Source organism: Leucoraja erinacea, chromosome 26, assembly GCF_028641065.1.
Source record: "Leucoraja erinacea ecotype New England chromosome 26, Leri_hhj_1, whole genome shotgun sequence".
NCBI classification, from domain to species: Eukaryota; Metazoa; Chordata; class Chondrichthyes; order Rajiformes; family Rajidae; genus Leucoraja; species Leucoraja erinaceus.
This window is the reverse complement of record NC_073402.1, coordinates 32619577-32637915: the sequence shown is the minus strand read 5'-3', so window position 1 is coordinate 32637915 and position 18339 is coordinate 32619577. Positions and strand designations below refer to the sequence as shown.

The 18339-nt window shown below is 49.7% G+C and overlaps 1 protein-coding gene across 1 annotated transcript in view; it reads left to right on the top strand.

Annotated features, from left to right (window-relative positions):
• LOC129709583 (uncharacterized protein KIAA1522-like) overlaps nucleotides 1–8002 on the top strand; it is a 40457-nt gene extending 32455 nt beyond the window's left edge. Inside the window, exons 6-8 of the mRNA XM_055656033.1 lie at nucleotides 762–2914; nucleotides 3605–4523; nucleotides 6787–8002. Coding sequence (XP_055512008.1) covers nucleotides 762–2914; nucleotides 3605–4523; nucleotides 6787–6830 — 3116 coding nt within the window. The 3' untranslated portion in view covers nucleotides 6831–8002. The remainder of the gene's footprint in view (nucleotides 1–761; nucleotides 2915–3604; nucleotides 4524–6786) is intronic.
• Nucleotides 8003–18339: the final 10337 nt, after the last annotated feature.

Below are 18339 nucleotides of genomic sequence, written 5' to 3'. Positions count from 1 at the left end.
CAGTGACCACTCCATTCACTGGGACATCTGTGGAGAGTATAGACACTCAGCGGGTCAGGCAGCATCTGTGGAGAGTAGAGTAGACACTCAGCGGGTCAGGCAGCATCTGTGGGGGAACGGACAGACTCAGCGGGTCAGGCAGCATCTGTGGGGGAACGGACAGACTCAGCGGGTCAGGCAGCATCTGTGGAGAGTATAGACACTCAGCGGGTCAGGCAGCATCTGTGGACTACCTGACAGTTCACCTATCCATTCTCTCCATAGATGCTGACGACTTGCTGAGTTCTTCCAGCACTTTGTGTTTTGCTCAAGATTTCAGCATCTGCAGTTCCTTGTGCCTTCACAAGGATAGTGCCTGGATTGGAGCATTTCAGGATGAGGAGAAACTGGATAGGCTGGGATATTTGGTCAGGAGTCAGGGTGACCGTGTAGAGATACATAAAGTTACGAGGTAGATGGGAAGAATCTTTCTGCCAAGGTGAGGTGCGTTAGGCAAAGGGGCAGTGGTTTAGTTGCGTGGGAGGAGATCGGGAGAGGCGCGAGGAGGATGGTTACATCAGGGGAGAGGAGGTTCTCTCTGCCCGTTGAAGCATTTCAGACCAAGGTATACAAGGCCACGGGTTTAACGTGGGTAAATTGGATTAGTACAGACAGATCAATGGTCAGCATGGACATGATGGGCCAAAGGGCCTGCTTTGGTCCTGCATGATTCAGTGGTTCCAACCAAGGGGTTTTAATGATGTTGTTTCTGGTCCCAACAGGTCTTGGGAAAGGGTCCCGTCCTTCGAAGACGGCTGGAACAGAACTGGCCGCAGACAACGCTGGCGTGGTCTTGGTATCCAGGGGCGATGAGAACTATTGTTTTAATAACGTCTCCCATTTACAGGCCAGGAGCTCCTTGCGATCTGTAACTTTTACTGACCCTTCAAGGGTAGACAATGACTTTCGAAACACCTTAGAACATAATTACCAACTCAACTGGGCACTAATCAACTCTTGCAACAGGTCAAATTCGTTAGCAGTTCAAAAATCACCTGGTGAACTTCCCAGTCCAGTCATGTCCATGTCACCTCAGGCAACGTATTTATCCAAGATCATTCCCAACGCCATCCTGCCTCCCGCTGTGGATGTGGTGATGATCAACACCAGTCAGAACAATCTGCGTAAACTCAGTAACAGTAGCGTTCTGTCCACTCCCTCCCCAGCCATCTCTCGATCCATCTCCATACACACCTACGATGCAAGAGATTACGCTTCCAGTGATGCCTGGAGTCATTCCCAGTCTTCGGAAACCATCGTATCCAACAATTCCACAATCTCGTCGCAGGGAAACACCGAAACGCCATTAAATAATCATTCCAAGCAAGAAGTTGGTGAGAAAGCTGATCACAACTTAACAGATTCACCTGTGAATCAGCGAGCCAGTACCAGCAGATGGGTGAGTGCGTGCTCTGCACACCAGAACTCTCAACCCACTCAGGCCAACAGCAATGGTTATGGAGGCCAGTCACTCTCTCCTGCACAAAGCACATGCAGTATTGTTGATGCATCTGACACGCACAGCATGATCAGTGAACAGTCTGTCACCAGAAGCCTGTCGGTCAGAAAAATGCGTAAACCCCCCGCTCCTCCGCAGAGAATGCATTCCTTGCAGCAGGGTGAGGACCCGGGGCACACTGCTCCAGGAGATGATCAAAGTTCCCAACCTAGTACCACTGTAGATTCTGCCGTCAGTCAAAAGCTGGTGTTGCCCCACAATGGAACACGGACAATATCCAACGGGAATATCCTTCAGTCACCAAAGACTTCACACCATCGACTCGAGCAAACAGCCCTGTCCAGTCTCTGCCCGATACAGAGTGGAAGCCCGCTGACAGTGACCACCCTCGTGCCTCCCCCGTCGCCAACTGGAATGTCCAAGCCCAATGCACCACAGAGATCTTGCTCCCTCCACGGCCCAGAAACCGTTCCCTCCACATCCTCACGCTACGCCAACCTGTTTGATATCCCTCCTCCTCCTTCCTCACCGGCCCCACCCCCTCCCAATGTACGACAACCAAAGTTCCCTGCAGCAATGTTGTATCACTGGGGACCAGAGAGAATCCCACCTCCCCCACCAGGGCCAGCCCCGTTACCTCCCACAAGGAGACCTTCCTTCCTCTTCAACAAAGCCACACATGGACCTCGTCCCCACCACTCTCCTCCCACCTCCACCCCCACACCTGCACCAACCCCATTGGTCACCTCCACACCTGCACCAACCCCATTGGTCATCTCCACACCTGCTCCAACCCCATTGGTCACCCCCACACCTGCTCCAACCCCATTGGTCATCTGCTCCAACCCCATTGGTCACCTCCACACCTGCTCCAACCTGCTCCACACCTGCCAACCCCATTGGTCACCCCCACACCTGCTCCAACCCCATTGGTCATCTCCACACCTGCTCCAACCCCATTGGTCACCTCCACACCTGCTCCAACCCCATTGGTCATCTCCACACATCTGCTCCAACCCCATTGGTCATCTCCACACCTGCTCCAACCCCATTGGTCATCCCACACCTGCTCCAACCCCATTGGTCACCCCCACACCTGCTCCAACCCCATTGGTCACCCCCACACCTGCTCCAACCCCATTGGTCATCCCCCACACCTGCTCCAACCCCATTGGTCATCTCCCCACACCTGCTCCAACCCCATTGGTCACCCCCACACCAGCTCCAACCACGGCAGTCATTGGTCCAGCCTTGTTGGCTTCAGACTTGTTGCCCATTGACTCGGAGACCAAACCTGCCTCTGGGGCCACATCTGTCCCTGGGGCCACATCTGTTTCTCTGTCCAACCACACAGCCCTGCAGCACAAGCCCTTCCCCCACACCCCCTCCAACCACGGCAGTCATTGGTCCAGCCTTGTTGGCTTCAGACTTGTTGCCCATTGACTCGGAGCCCAAACCTGTCCCTGGGGCCACATCTGTCCCTGGGGCCACATCTCCTCCCTGGGGCCACATCTGTCCAGTCTCCACCACACCGTTTTCTGTCGCCCCCACACACAGCTGCACCACATTGCAAGCCCCCAACACCGGGGGGAGCGAGCCTCTCCCCGTCCCCCTCCCCTGTTCCCCCCCCCATCAACCACCTCCTGCCACCACAGAGGACGAGGCTGTCCCAGCCCCCTCCTCCATCCCCCTCGACTATCCCTGTCCCCACCCACCTACTGGCCCCCTCCCCCCCCCCTTGGCACCAGAGGGGCCGCCCCCAACATCGGGGGGGTCTGAGGCATCTGCCCCGTCAGAGGCAGAGTTTCTGTTCCCCCCCCCACCACCCCACCCCCCCCCCCCCCCCCCCCCCCCCCCCCCCCCCCCCCCCCCCCCCCCCCCCCCAGCCCCCCCCCCCCCCCCCCCCCCCCCCCCCCCCCCCCTCCCCACCCCCCCCACCCCCCCCCACCCCCCCCCCCCCCCCCCCCCCCACCCCCCCCCGTCTACCCCCCACCCCCCTCTCTGCCCCACCCCCCTCCTACCCCCACCCCCACCCCCCCCTCTCTGCCCCCACCCCCCCACCCCCTCCCCCACCCCCACCCCACCCCCCACCCCCACCCCCGACTACCCCTCGGTTCCTCGCCCCACCCCCCCAAAGTAAGCCTCTCCTCAGCCCCTCCCCCGCTCGTGTCACCTGTGGCCACCAAGCGACCTCAGCCAAAGACACAGTCAGCCAGTCGGCCTCTAGAGGGACAGGTCTCCCCCACACCCGTAGTGACCGGTGGGGGCTGGAGCAGAGGTGGGGCGCTGTCTGCTGGAGGGGTCACTGACGGAGAGGGGGGGTCACCACATGTTGCCCCCTCCCTGCTGCAGATGGTGCGGCTGCGCTCTGGACAGATGAACCGGTCAGCAGTGGCCATTCCAGACCCCAGACCACCGGTCAAGGGCAGCACCAACACTGTGCTGGACCCCGTACCGGGATCCCATGGCCTGAGCCAGGCCACGCTGCCGGTCAAGGGCAGCACAGCCGCGCCCAACAAACCCGCTCGCAAGTCCCTGACCCAGCGCTTGTCCACCACTGACCCCGGGCCCATCCCCATCGCACCCCTCCAGCTCAGGTCCCCTCCCCTCAGTCCCAACGCTCAGGGAAGCGTCCTGCTGAAACATGCTGAGGAGGAGACCCCACTCAAGTCTCCGGCCTCCACCGCCAGCTTTGTCTTCTCCAAGAACGTGGGCTCCAAGAAGCTGGTGTTCGACAGCCCACGGTCACCAGAGGCCGAGGCTGAGGCCAAGAGGAACCTGATGGCCGAGCTGAGCTCCGTGTCGGGCCGAATGGCCTCCAAGGGCTGGTCGGGCCTGTCGGGTAAAGCAGCCCCCGAGGCTCAGGGAAAGACGGGCAGGGTACCACCGCCTGTGGCCAAGAAACCTTCCTTCCTACCCGCTGGTCAGCGACTGCCCTCCACCTCCACCTGTGGCCCAGAGATGCCCGCCACACAGGCAAACGCACGGCTGCAGCAGGAGACCAGCGGTCAACACCAGGAGAAAGGTAATTGTCCAGACAGACGGACAGCAGGGAGGGGTTAGTAATTGTCAGGGGGAAAGCCATGGGGGGGGAGTGAGTTGGTGAGTTGGTCTGTAGGGAGTAGAAATGTCACCTGCCTGACCTGAATGCCTCCAGCACTTTGCTGTTTGCCCAAATTAACTGCATTAATTGGTGTAACTAGATGCGGTGAATCCATGTCTAAGTATTTTTGCCTAATACATTGGTGTGACTACAGTATGGTCACTGTGGGCGGTAACTTACAGAGTGGAGGAGTGAAGAATACTCACAACCCTGCTCACTTCCTGTCTCAACCTGTTGCTCCAACATCCACCATATGTCTTTGCCTGCCCTTTGTGACACTGCTGTAAAATGCCATCGGCCATGGGGCTGCATGCAACTGCAGATGCCATTACTCCTGACTTCTGTTCTCATAATGTGATGTTAGGCTCAATAAAACACTGCCGGTTTACACTGCTTGCACCTCTTCCAACGCAGTCATTTGCAACAAAATGGCTCGGGAGGTTAAAATATGTCTAGGCAGGTTAGAAAGGGATCAGGGGATATGGAGAGAAGGCAGGTACAGGATACTGAGTTGGATGATCAGCCATGATCATATTGAATGGCAGTGCAGGCTCGAAGGGCCGAATGGCCTCTACTCCTGCACCTATTTTCTATGTTTCTAATATAAAGCAGCCATTAGCAGCCAGTATACTTTAATTCCTTTTGCAAAACTGAATTTGCAACCTGTTATGTTACTGTGGTTCAGTAACCATGGTTACTCCAAGTGTGTTGGCACAAACAGACCTGCCCTGCAGCCACAGAATGTTCCCGTTCACTGTGGCAACTCGTTAAGGAGCAAATACAGGTGTGATAGAAATCTATGAACATGCCTACACTGGTGAATGGTGGCCGGCGGTATTGATTCTTGGTTGTCATGTGTACTGAGGTACAGTGAAGAGGTTTGTAGGTTTCCCATTCCAGTTGATGGCCAGTAATCTCCACTGGATATGCACATCCCACCGTCTCTCTCTCACCACTGGCTACATTGAAGCTGAGGAAGGGTCTTGACCCCAAACATCTCCTATTCCTTTTCTCCAGAGATGTTGCCTGACCCACTGAGTTACTCCAGCACTTTGTGTCCGAGCTCACCTACTAAACATATTTCTATTTGCTCTTTCAATTAAGCTGCATTGAAATTGTTCATTCGTCACAGGAGCAGAATTAGGCCATTTGGCCCATCAAGTCTACTACTCCATTCAATCATGGCTGATCTATTTTTCCCTCTCAAACCCATTCACCTGCCTTCACCCTGTAACCTTTGACACCCACATATTGTCACAACAAGATTTAGACAAAATCTGTCTGAAGGAAGAGAGATGAACGGAAATGTTGGCAGCAGAGGAGAAAGATTTAATAGAAACCTGACCAGCAACAATTTCTTCACAGAGGGTGTTGGGTTTGTGGAATCAGCCTTCAGAAGGGGTTGTTGAGGCAGATACAGTAACAACGTCTAAAGGACACTTAGACGGGTACATGGATAGGAAAAATGTAGAGGGACACTAGACCAAATGGAGACCCAATGGGTCTGTTCCCCCAATGCAATTTTCCACCACTCACCCGTTCCCCTAACGCAACCATTTTGGCTTTAAAAAAAACTTTGATCATGAATAACCGGGGGGGGGGGGGGGGGGGGGGGGGGGGGGGGGGGGGGGGGGGGGGGGGGGTGTGGGGTGCTCGGCTGCGGAGGGGGGGGGGAGGGGGGTTGGGGAGAGGGGGAGGCGGGCTGGGGAGTGGGAGGGGGGGTGGTGAATGCTGGAGGGCACCTCTCCTCCCCGGAGTGGCCCATTCTGCCCTGTGAGTGCATTGTGACGTCACTGAGATTTTCTTTTCAAAATGGGTGAGTTTGAAGAAATCGGCTGTTTTTAAAATTTCAAGGATTATTAACTTCGGAAATATAGGTGGAAATGTGACGGGAAGATGTTTATCATCACCACAGGGGATGTGTGAAAATGGGAAGGCTGTGGCCTAGCGTTTGGAAGATGATGGGGATCAACCAGATTGACACAGAGACACATCGTGGGCACAAACAAGTTATATAGAGATGGGCCAAACAAGGGGAAATGAGGTTGGCTTAGATGGGGCATGTTGGTTGGCATGTACGAGTTGGGCCGAAGGGCCTGTTTCCATGCTGTGCGGTTGTGGACTGGCCTTTACATTCAATGTGTTGAATATCCATGACTTTCAGCTTTTCATTCCTTATCTTTAGGGAAGCTGAAGACTGGGAATGGGCAAGTGTGCCTGGAGGACTGAAGATCTCAATGCCAATCCTCAGGATATTGCTGCACTACTGGTCAAAGATAACTTCCCTGCTGGAGTGGACCTTACAATCCAAAGAAACAATTCTCAGAAAAGTCTTATTGCTGAAAAATAATAGCCTTTTAATGCAAAAATAAGAATGTTTGCTGCACCTTGACTTTGTATAGTAGTGATGCTTTCTATGAAGCAATGAGTTTGCTGGAGAAACTGTTGAAAGGCTTTAAACAATGGAAGCAGCACCTCTTGGTTCTGCATTGTGCAATTGTCATGCCCCTGGTGGTTGGATGTCCCTGGTGGGGGTTTCAACTGTCCAGAATATCTGAGACCGTTGCAGCTGAGAATATTATTGCCTTGCCTAATCAACCAATCAAACATTTTACAAAATCAGAAGGAAGCACACTTATGTCAAGAGAGGGGGTTGGGTTTAATTTATCTGCAAATCAACAGCCGCTCGTGATTTACAAATGTATTTTCTGTCTTAACTTATGCAGAAAGATTTTAGTCACCCAAAATCAAACCAAAAGTTCTGTCAAACAGCAATGCCCTTCTGCTTAGATCAGGAGTCGGTGTAGGTACTGACCAGAGTCCATGGAGACAGGGAGCCTCATCCAATGAGCTATGCACTGTCACAGCCTTCACAAACTGCTGGTCAGTTCCTCCGGCGATCCTTCCACCCACCATTGTGCCTTTATCTGAGGGTGCTGTGCCTTCCAGTGTGTGGCAGCACATTCAGGGAGGGTGGTGCGGCAAGTGGAGTGGTGAATGGGCACCAGCTACAGCGGCTGATTGATATTGAACCTGACAACTTGCAGCCAGCACCTGGAGACCCAAGGTGACCACACCCTCACCTGGAGACCCAAGGTGACCACACCCTCACCTGGAGACCCAAGGTGACCACACCCTCACCTGGAGACCCAAGGTGACCACACCCTCACCTGGAGACCCAAGGTGACCACACCCTCACCTGGAGACCCAAGGTGACCACACCCTCACCTGGAGACCCAAGGTGACCACACCCTCACCTGGAGACCCAAGGTGACCACACCCTCACCTGGAGACCCAAGGTGACCACACCCTCACCTGGAGACCCAAGGTGACCACACCCTCACCTGGAAGACCCAAGGTGACCACACCCTCACCTGGAAGACCCAAGGTGACCACACCCTCACCTGACCACACCCTCACCTGGAGAAGTCACTGATAACTGAGCGGATGTCCTCAGGTGATCGGCTAACCAGTGAATGAAAGGTGCTTAATAATCATCACTGGATTATCACCAGTTGCATCTCGACCTGAAACGTCACCTATCCATGTTCTCCACAGATGCTGCCTGACCCGCTGAGTTACTCCAGCACTCTGTGTCCTTGCATGAGATCAATGCCTGGCTATAAACAGTGGGATAGGGCTCGCAATGTTAAACTGGCGGTAGACAAAAGTACTGGAGAAACTCAGCAGGTGTGGCAGCATCTATGGAGCGAAGGAAATAGGCGACGTTTCGGGCCAAAACCCTTCTTCAGACCAGCCCGAAACCCTGCTTCATTCCATAGATGCTGCCGCACCCGCTGAGTTTCTCCAGCACTCTTGTCTACCTTTGATTTTCCAGCACCTGCAGTTCCTTCTTAAACATGTTAAACTGGCCCTTAGTACTGGCTGTGTGAGGGGCTCTGTTTTGCTGCTATTAAGCTCCATTATTTGAGTTGTAAATTAACTAATTCTTATTTGACCAAATACAGGTGAGTTGACACTACCTGAAAGCTGTCACACACAGGTTAACAGGAACCTTCACTGAAGGAGAGATCCATTCCACTGCTTTATCTCTGTATGGTTCTTGCCTCATACCTGAATGGAACAGCTGCCCTGACAGCTTTATCAGCAGAGATTTGCAGAGGGACTGGACTGTGCCACTGTCTGTTGCTTTCTGACCAAACTCTGATCAATTGGACCAAGCATTTAATCCTGATTTTACGATTCTTGCTTTTAGCAATGACCTTGTCTTCCTGAAATAGAGACACTTTGCACAGTTAGAGTAGCGATTGCATTTGCCTTGATTGGAATCAGGAAGTGAAGATTAGACAGCATTCCTGATGTTACATCTGCATTGTTTGATCAAGGTCTTTTCCAAAATGGATGAGCTTTTCCTGATGGTCATCACTGAACACAGCCATGCTTTGTTGCTGGACATTCTGTGGTTGCCTCTTTAGCAGGAGATCGGAACAGAAATTGTTAACTCTTCTTACAGAGGAGATGATTCCTGTTCTCCTTTGTTACACCAGAATCTTCAAGTGACTCTTTCTACCTCTTCCCAGGAGAAACACAGTGTTCTACCACTTTCTGGCAAATGTGAAATTGGTACCTCAGAACGTAGCCAGAATCTGCTTTGACTGAACATTTCAGTTATGCTCAAGACTGGTGAGTGGATTGCATGGAATTTAACAGCTAAAGATCTGGTATGGGCACAGAGAATAAAGAATGCAAATAATTCTGTTGCCCTGCCTACGGGACTTGTCTGGTTGTGAATGACACCAAATATCTTTATGTTAAATGTTAGAGGAGGTACCTTAGTCTGAACATGACTTCAGTGAGTGTGGGTATCTCACCTGGCGGACTGGACTCCTATAGACTTTGCTGAATAACGTTCTTAAATCCCTCAATAATTGGTATTCACCCTGGCAAATTAATATGCGACTCCTCTAAGTTCAGCCTGTTCATTGTCTCTAACTGCAAGATCTGTTTGTATATAGCTTTCACTGTTTATTGCAAATCAAAATGTTCATTGGAATCCTGAAAAATTAACAATTGTGTCGATTTTAATACTTAACAATTAACATTTGCTCACTGCCAAATCTCATCTCATACATCATTCATTTCCGTAGAATATGATTTGTTACAAGATCTGTTTTAGCTGTATAACTCAGTAAATGGTGGCTTCATCTCTGGGAACTATAAAGCTATCAGGACTCAACTGTCAGTAAATAATGGGGATGCATTTTTGTAAATTGCTAAGCTGGACATTTTCACATAGAAAATGCTAATTCATTTGCTTTTGGCACATTAAATTTAATTTCAAGTGCTGAGAAAAGTCAAAGAAACGAACTTTGACAATTGGCCCTTACAGGGCCCTCAAACACAACAGTGGCACCAACACGTTTTGAAAATTCTTTACAAAGTGCACTTTTAGAAGTATGAGTGCAAATGATTTGAGGCAATATTTGGCTTACATAAATTAATATTGAAATAAACATTTATTTTCTTCAATCTAAAGGCCTTTCGTATGTACAGTGGGAAGTTAAACAGCAGATGCCAAATGACCACAGGCCAGTGTTTCCAAACTGTTTACAGGCCAAGGGTCAACATGATTGGGCCAGAGGGAGGGGAGTACATGAGGTGGTGTGGGTGAGAGAGAGGGAGAGGGAGTACAGGGGTGTGGGACGGAGGTGGTGTGGGGGCAACAGGTGCATGAACGATTCACCACTCCCCAAATCCTCATGTTGCAAGAGCAGTAACGTCAACCTGATTCCTGACACAATTCTACTGCAGCAAGGGGCGACGATCATGTGTTGTGAATAATTCAGACCTTCCTGAACCCATGCTGGGTCCATAATGGAAGGACACTCTCCATGGTTAGAAGCTCTGTATAGATGTGGTCCTTGCTTCCTGCAGCGACCAATATTAGAGGGCAGGTTCCATGGGACTATGTTCTGATTTACTATTGAGAACCACTTGATGCTTTGTTCCAACCTCTGCACTATCCCGATGGCTGCAGTTTGGATTAACCTTCCCAAAAGGGACGAGTGAGCTGGTATATTTAATGCCAAAGAGACCAGGACTGGTGTTCCCTCCCAAGCATTGCCTAAATGCACCCTTGGCCTCCAAAGGGAGGTCAGGTGGTAATACTGTTCACCGGGGCAAACCAGAGAGAGTGGCCTTTGCTGCCCTGTGTTGCACCACCACCACCAGGGTGCTCAGGACATCTGACTGTGTCCATCTGAATGTTGATGGAATTAGGCAACATTGGAACATACTCATTGTGTTTACTCCACCACAACATTCCATCCACCTTCTCTGCTTGTTCCTTGTCACCCAGCTCCCTCATTCCTCCATCTCTACTGCCAATTTAATGAATCATAGCTGCAGTATGAATGCAAAGGAATAAAGATTTTCTGCACATTGTATATTTTATATTGCATTTTAGATCCAGCCTAGCTGCCAATTAAAGTGGCCTGTGGCCTTAAACAATCACTTAAGGGTATAAACTGATTTTCAAATATTTTTAGGAAAATATTATTAGTGCAATGACATAATATATATATTTCTCTACTGTTAATAAATTAGCAAATGAGTTTCCAACTTGTCTCACTTTAATGTGTCTGCACTGAGGAATTAAATTTGAGTCAAAAGACAAGAGTGTTTAATTGTCATATGTACCAACGGAACGATGGAATGCTCACTTGCAGCAGCAGCAGTACAGGCCAACACAATATACATAAATATATGTCAGAAACAAAAAATAAATAAACTAATAACCACAATACTAGTGCAAACAAAAAGCCCAAAGTCCTGAGTGCAACCGGACAGTCCATAGCTCATTGGTCAGTGTTGTGCAGTGTTCAAGAGCCTGATGGTTGTTGGGAAGAAGCTGTTCTTGAACCTGGAGGTCACAGTTTTCAGGCTCCTGGACCTTCTTCCCCATGGTAGCAGTGAGATGGGAGCGTGGCCAGGGTGGTGTGGGTCTCCGATGATGCTGGCTGCCTCCTGTAGACCCTTCGATGGTGGGGAGGTCAGTACCTGTGATGGACCGGGCAGTGTGTGATGGGGGGGTCAGTACCTGTGATGGACCGGGCAGTGTGTGGCGTGGGGGTCAGTACCTGTGATGGACCGGGCAGTGTCCACCACTCTCTATAGTCTCCTGAGCGTTTGAGTTACTGAACCACACACCAAAAATCCCAGACATTTGAGTCAATCCTGTGCTCCAATTAATTTAACTCCTGAGTAAATTAGAACAAATTGCTGCAATTATGAACTTCGGACCATTTTCCAGGTTTCTACATGTCCTTATCTGACAGCGTGACTTATCTACATTGTCTGAGAGGATGACATCTACATAAGTATTCCTGAAAAACACAATGAGGGAAAACTAGAGGCATCAGTGACACAGTGAATGAACAGAAACAAACAACTGATCAGAGATCCAATATTGCTCTCAATATCTGGGCTGTTCCCATCCATGTTTGTCTTTGTACATCTGGGCTTTGGACTGTCAGAAGCAGAGCCACCTGTTGCAGGCACTGACTGCCTTTACAACCACAGAGTTACGGTGAGTGTCTGTTCAACGGCGGTTCCAGGACGTTGATGGTGATCTCTGGGTAAGAGGTAATTGACTATCACAGAGGGAGCTCTGCCTTTAGGAGATGATCATTTCCTGGATGTTATCAACTTGTTCACAGGTTCTAGGTGCAGAATCATGCCTTTCAGCTCATCAAGTCTACTCTGCCATTCAATATGACTGCTCAATCTTTCCTTCTTAACCCCATTCTCCTGCCTTCTCCCATAAACCTGACACCCGTACTAATTAATAATCTGTCAATCTCTGTCTTAAATGTTGTTCAAGTCTGGTTTGGGCTTGAATCCCTTTAATCCAACTTGCCTCTTCTGGCTCTCCCAATTCCCTGGTCAAGTTATTTCTTATTTGCTTTATATTCCTCAAAAGCCCTGACTGATTTGATCTTCCTAAACCTTACATGTGTTTCCTTTACCTGTAACCAAATTCACATCCTTCTTGTAGAAACCACAAATGCTGATTTATACCAAAGATGACAGAAAGTGCTGGAGTAACTCAGCAGGTTAGGCAGCTTTCCTGGAGAAAAAGGATGGTTCCTTTTGGCTGAGCACTTTCTATTTATCTTTGACAACCTCTTTAGTCATTCAAGGTTCTCTCACTTTGCCATCCCTCTCCCTCCTCCCTACTGGGCATTGCCGGACCTGAACTTTGATCGACCAGCCTTTAAATGATTCCCAGATGTGGACTTACCCAATAACAGCTGTTCCCAATTTAGTCTCCTTATCTCCTGCCGAATAATGTTGTAATTTGCCAACTTTTCCCCAAAGTCAAGGCTTATCATTACTCATAACTATCATAAAACATACAGAGTTGTGATCATTATTCCAAAAAGGTTCTCCTACTGAACAAAGTCTGTCCCAGCTGCAGTTTTGCAATTAATTTGGGGTTTAAGATCCAAGTCCATCTCAGTGAAATTGTCATCTCTAGTTAATTATTTTTGCTTTGCATTACTCCTCATTTCTTTGTCAAACTGAAATGTTGTGATGTTATGACCACTATCTCCTTTCTTGTTGGACCAGAAATTGTTCTACAAAATGATCCTAAGCACATCTTGGAAGCTCTTCGCCACCGCTGCCCTTGCAGAGCCACTGTTGCTGTTTCAGTCTACACTGGGGTTTAACCTCAGATTTGACTGAAGTACCTTCATTACTTTAACATGTGGAAATAAATGGTTCTCTGGCGGGGAAAGAGTAGGTGGTTCCGCACCATGCCAGCCTGCCCTCTCAATCCCCAACTTCAAGACTATGTCAAGGTCAGGTTCAATGCAGGAGCAAGGGAAGGCATTTAGAACACCTGGAATTATTGTCATTTATCAGAGGCATCGTTTATGTTGAGAGAAATTTTTTATTTTGTTACATGAACCGATGCTTTGTGATCAGTGCAGTGTGGGCGGGGGAGAAGGATGGAGGAGGTGGTAATGGACAGACAAACTCATAGACACGTAATAAAGATCCACACATGTAAAGTATTGGGGATCTCCAGTGTAAACTGCGTGAACCAACAGAACATCCACATCTCAAGGCCACAGTGGCTTTTTCTGAATTAAGTCACTTTTTAATGGGGCACCACATCTCCAGTTATCATTCAGATCTTCATTTTAATCCTTTGGTATCCCTGCCACACAAAATAAATCAAGTTCCTGCAAGATCACATCACTCATGAAGATTGTGTACACCAGGAGATGTTTGCTAGATCGAGGTGGATCAGAGGTGACTGGAATGAAATGTGACGATGCTGACAAGATATTTCTTCACTGACTCCTGCACAAAGCCACTTGGTTGGCATAGGCAAGGTGGGCTGAAGGGCCTGTTTCCGAACAAGCCTTTTGGCCCAAAGGTATACGTCAAAACCTATTCAATTACACATCTACCTAAACCTACCAAGTGTGTAGGAAGGAACTGCAGATGCTGGTTTCAACCGAATAGATACAGAAAGCTGGAATAACTCAGTGGGACAGGCAGCATCTCTCGAGAGAAGGAATGGGTGACGTTTTGGATCAAGACCCTTCTTCAGCCTGTCCAGTCTGGCCCAACATGTGTCTCCAGTCCACCAACAAGGTGGATGTTTAGCTGATTCCTCCGTTTTGATGCAATCAGTGATGGGCAATGCTCCCAGAAAACACTCCCAGAAATACTAGAGGACCGAGGATCTAGTGGGAGGGAGGAACTGAAGGGAATCCACATTAGCCAGGAAATGGTGTTAGGTAAGCTGTTGGGACCAAAGGCAGATAAATCCCCAGGGCCTGATGGTCTACATCCCAGAATGTCGGAGGATTATTTGTTGTGTGTGACAGCTGATCCCCCTACTCCCAATTCCTCCGTCTACGCCGCATTTGCTCCCAGGATGAGGTATTCCAAACCAGGGCATCGGAGATGTCCTCATTCTTCAGGGAACGGGGGTTCCCCATCTTCTACTATAGATGAAACTCTCACCAGGGCCTCTTCTACACCCAGTGACTCTGCTCTCACTCCACATCCCCCCACCTGTAACAAGGGCAGAGTCCCCCTTGTTCTCACCTTCCACCTCACCAGCCGTCACATACAACAGATAATCCTCCGACATTTTCGCCACCTCCAACGGGATCCCACCACTGGCCACATCTACCCATCTCCTCCCCTGTCTGCTTTCTGCAGAGACCGCTCCCTCTGTAACTCCCTGGTCAATTTGTCCCTTCCCACCCAAACCACCCCCTCTCCTGGAACTTTCCCTTTCAACTGCAGGAAATGTTACACTTGTCGCTTTACCTCCCCCCTCGACTCCATTCAAGGACCCAAGCAGTTGTTCCAGCTGCGGTAGAGGTTCACCTGCACCTCCTCCAACCTCATCAATTGCATCCGCTGCTCTAGATGTCAGCTGCTCTACATCGGTGAGACCAAGAGTAGGCTTGGCGATCACTTCGCCCAACACCTCCGCTCGGTCCGCAATAACCAATCTGATCTCCCGGTGGCTCAGCACTTTAACTCCCCCTCCCATTCTGAATCCGACCTTTCCGTCCTAGGCATCATCTATGGCAATAGTGAGGACCACTGTAAATTGGAGGAGCAGCACCTCGTATTTTGCTTCATACCCCAGCAGTATGAACATTGACTTCTCTAATTTCAGGTAGTCCCTGCTTTCTCCGCCCCTTCTCAGCTCTCTCCCAGCCCACTATCTCCGCCTCTTCCTTTCTTCTTCCCGCCCCCCCCCCCCCCCCCCCCCCCCACCCTCACATCAGTCTGAGGAAGGGGCTCGACCCAAAACGTTGCCTATTTCCTTCGCTCCACAGATGCTGCCTCACCCGCTGAGTTTCTCCAGCATTTTTGTCTACCTTCGATTTTACAGCATCTGCAGTTCCTTCTTAAACGTGGATGCATTGGTGATCATTTTCCAATGTTCTCTCGACTCTGGATCAGTTCCTGTGGACTGTATGGAATTATACGGGGAATTATAGACCAGTTAGCCTGACAGCGGTAGTGGGGAAGATCAGATTCAGATTCAGATTCAACTTTAATTGTCATTGTCAGTGTACAGTACAGAGACAACGAAATGCAGTTAGCATCTCCCTGGAAGAGCGACATAGAATATGATTTCAATAAATAAATCTATTTACATGCATACAGATAGTGTTTTTCCTGTGGGAGGGGTGTCTGGGGGGGGGGGGGGGGGATTGGCAGTCACCGAGGTACGTTGTTGAGTAGAGTGACAGCCGCCGGAAAGAAGCTGTTCCTGGACCTGCTGGTTCGGCAACGGAGAGACCTGTAGCGCCTCCCGGATGGTAGGAGGGTAAACAGTCCATGGTTGGGGTGAGAGCAGCCCTTGGCGATGCTGAGCGCCCTCCGCAGACAGCGCTTGCTTTGGACAGACTCAATGGAGGGGAGCAAGGAACCGGTGATGCGTTGGGCAATTTTCACCACCCTCTGCAGTGCCTTCCGGTCGGAGACAGAGCAGTTGCCATACCATACTGTGATACAGTTGGTAAGGATGCTCTCGATGGTGCAGCGGTAGAAGTTCACCAGGATCTGAGGAGACAGATGGACCTTCTTCAGTCTCCTCAGGAAGAAGAGATGCTGGTGAGCCTTCTTGACCAGAGTTGAGGTATTGTGGGTCCAAGAGAGGTCATCGGATGCTTAAGTCGACTGTTAAAGATGTTATAGCAATGCATTTGTAAAGCAGTGACAGGATCGGTCAAAGTCAGCATGGATTTATGAAGGGGAAATCATGCTTGAATAATCTTCTGGAATTTTTTGAGGATATAACAAGTAGAATGTATAAGGGAGAGCCAGTGGATGTGGTGTATCTAAACTTTTAAAAAGCATTTGACAAGGTCCCACACAAGATATTAGTGTGCAAAATTAGAGCACATGGTATTGGGGGTAGGGTATTGACATGGATACAGAACTGGTGGGCAGACAGGAAACAAAGAGTAGTCACTTCACTCAGTCACTTTTATTTCTATAGCACATTTAAAAAACAACTCGTTGACCAAAGTGCTTTACATTGGTGGAGGTGCTAACGTTATGCAACATTGGTTCATAGATTAAGTACATACATATAGCCCTCCCTCAGGGGACATCAAGAAAGGCTTGAGAATAAAGATGAGTTTTAAGTCTCGACTTAAAGGAGTCGATGGAGGGGGCAGTTCTGATGGGAAGAGGGATGCTGTTCCACAGTCTAGGAGCTGCAACCACAAAGGTGCGGTCGCCCCTGAGCTTATGCCGACACTGCGGGATGTTCAGTAACCCCAAGTCGGCCGATCTGAGGGACCTGGAGGTGGTGTGGTGGGTGAGCAGACTTTTGATGTAGGTGGGGGCAAGCCCGTTAAGGGCTTTGTAAACATAAAGAAGGATCTTGAAATTTATTCGGAACCGCACAGGGAGCCAGTGGAGAGAGGCCAGAATCGGGGCGATGTGGTCCCTTTTTCAGGTGCCCGTCAGGAGTCTCGCTGCGGTGTTTTGGACCAATTGCAGGCGGGACAGGGAAGATTGGCTGCTGCCACTGTAGAGGGAGTTGCAGTAATCGAGGCGGGAGGAGATAAATGTGTGGATGATCTTTTCAGGTATTAACGGGTCCTTTTCAGAATGGCAGGCAGTGACAAGTGGAATGCCGAAAGGCTCGGTGGTGACAGTCTAGTTATTTACAACATATATTAACGATTTAAACGAGGGAATTAAATGTGACATCTCCAAGTTTGCGGATGACACAAAGCTGGGTGGCAGTGTCAGCTGCGATGAGGATGCTATGAGGCTGCAGGATGACTTGGATAGGTTGTGTGAGTGGGCTGATGCATAGCAGATGCTGTATAATGTGGATAAATGTGAGGTTATCCACTTTGGTTGCAATAACAGGAAAGCAGATTATTATCTGAATGGTGTCAGATTAGGAAAAGGGGAAGTACAACGAGATCTGCTTGTACACCAGTCACTGAAAGTAAGCATGCAGGTACAGCAGGCAGTGAAGAAAGCTAATGGCATGTTGGCCTTCATTGCGAGAGGATTTGAGTTTAGGAGCAAGAAGGTCCTACTGCAGTTGTACAGGGCCCTGGTGAGACCGCACCTGGAGTATTGTGTGCAATTTTGGTCTCCTAATTTGAGGAAGGACATTGTGCTATTGAGTGAGTGCAGCGTAAATTCACCAGGTAAATTACCGGGATGGCGGGACTGACATATGATGAAAGAATGGGTCGACTGGGCATATATTCACTGGAATTTAGAAGGAGGATAGAAACATATAAAATTCTTGAGGAATTGGACAGGCTAGATGCAGGAAAAATGTTCCCAATGTTGGGGGAGTCCAGAACCAGGGGCCACAGTTTAAGAATAAGGGGTCGGTCATTTAGGACTGAGATGAGGAAAAACTTTTTCACCCAGAGAGTTGCGAATCTGTGGAATTCTCTGCTCCAGAAGGCGGTGGAGGCCAATTCACTGGATGTTTTCAAGAGAAAGTTACATTTAGCTAACGGAATTAAGGGATATGGGGAGAAGGCAGGAACTGATTGTGGATGATCCATGATCACATTGAATGGTGGTGCTGGCTCGATGGGCTGAACGGCCTCATACTCCTGCTGCCCCCTAGTGGCTGTGTCTATGCGGGCATCTCACCGCGGCGTCATTACGCATTCACCCTGATTTACATACATGTACGTAAACGTCAACACGTCATAGCAGCGCATGCGCGGATACGGGGCGT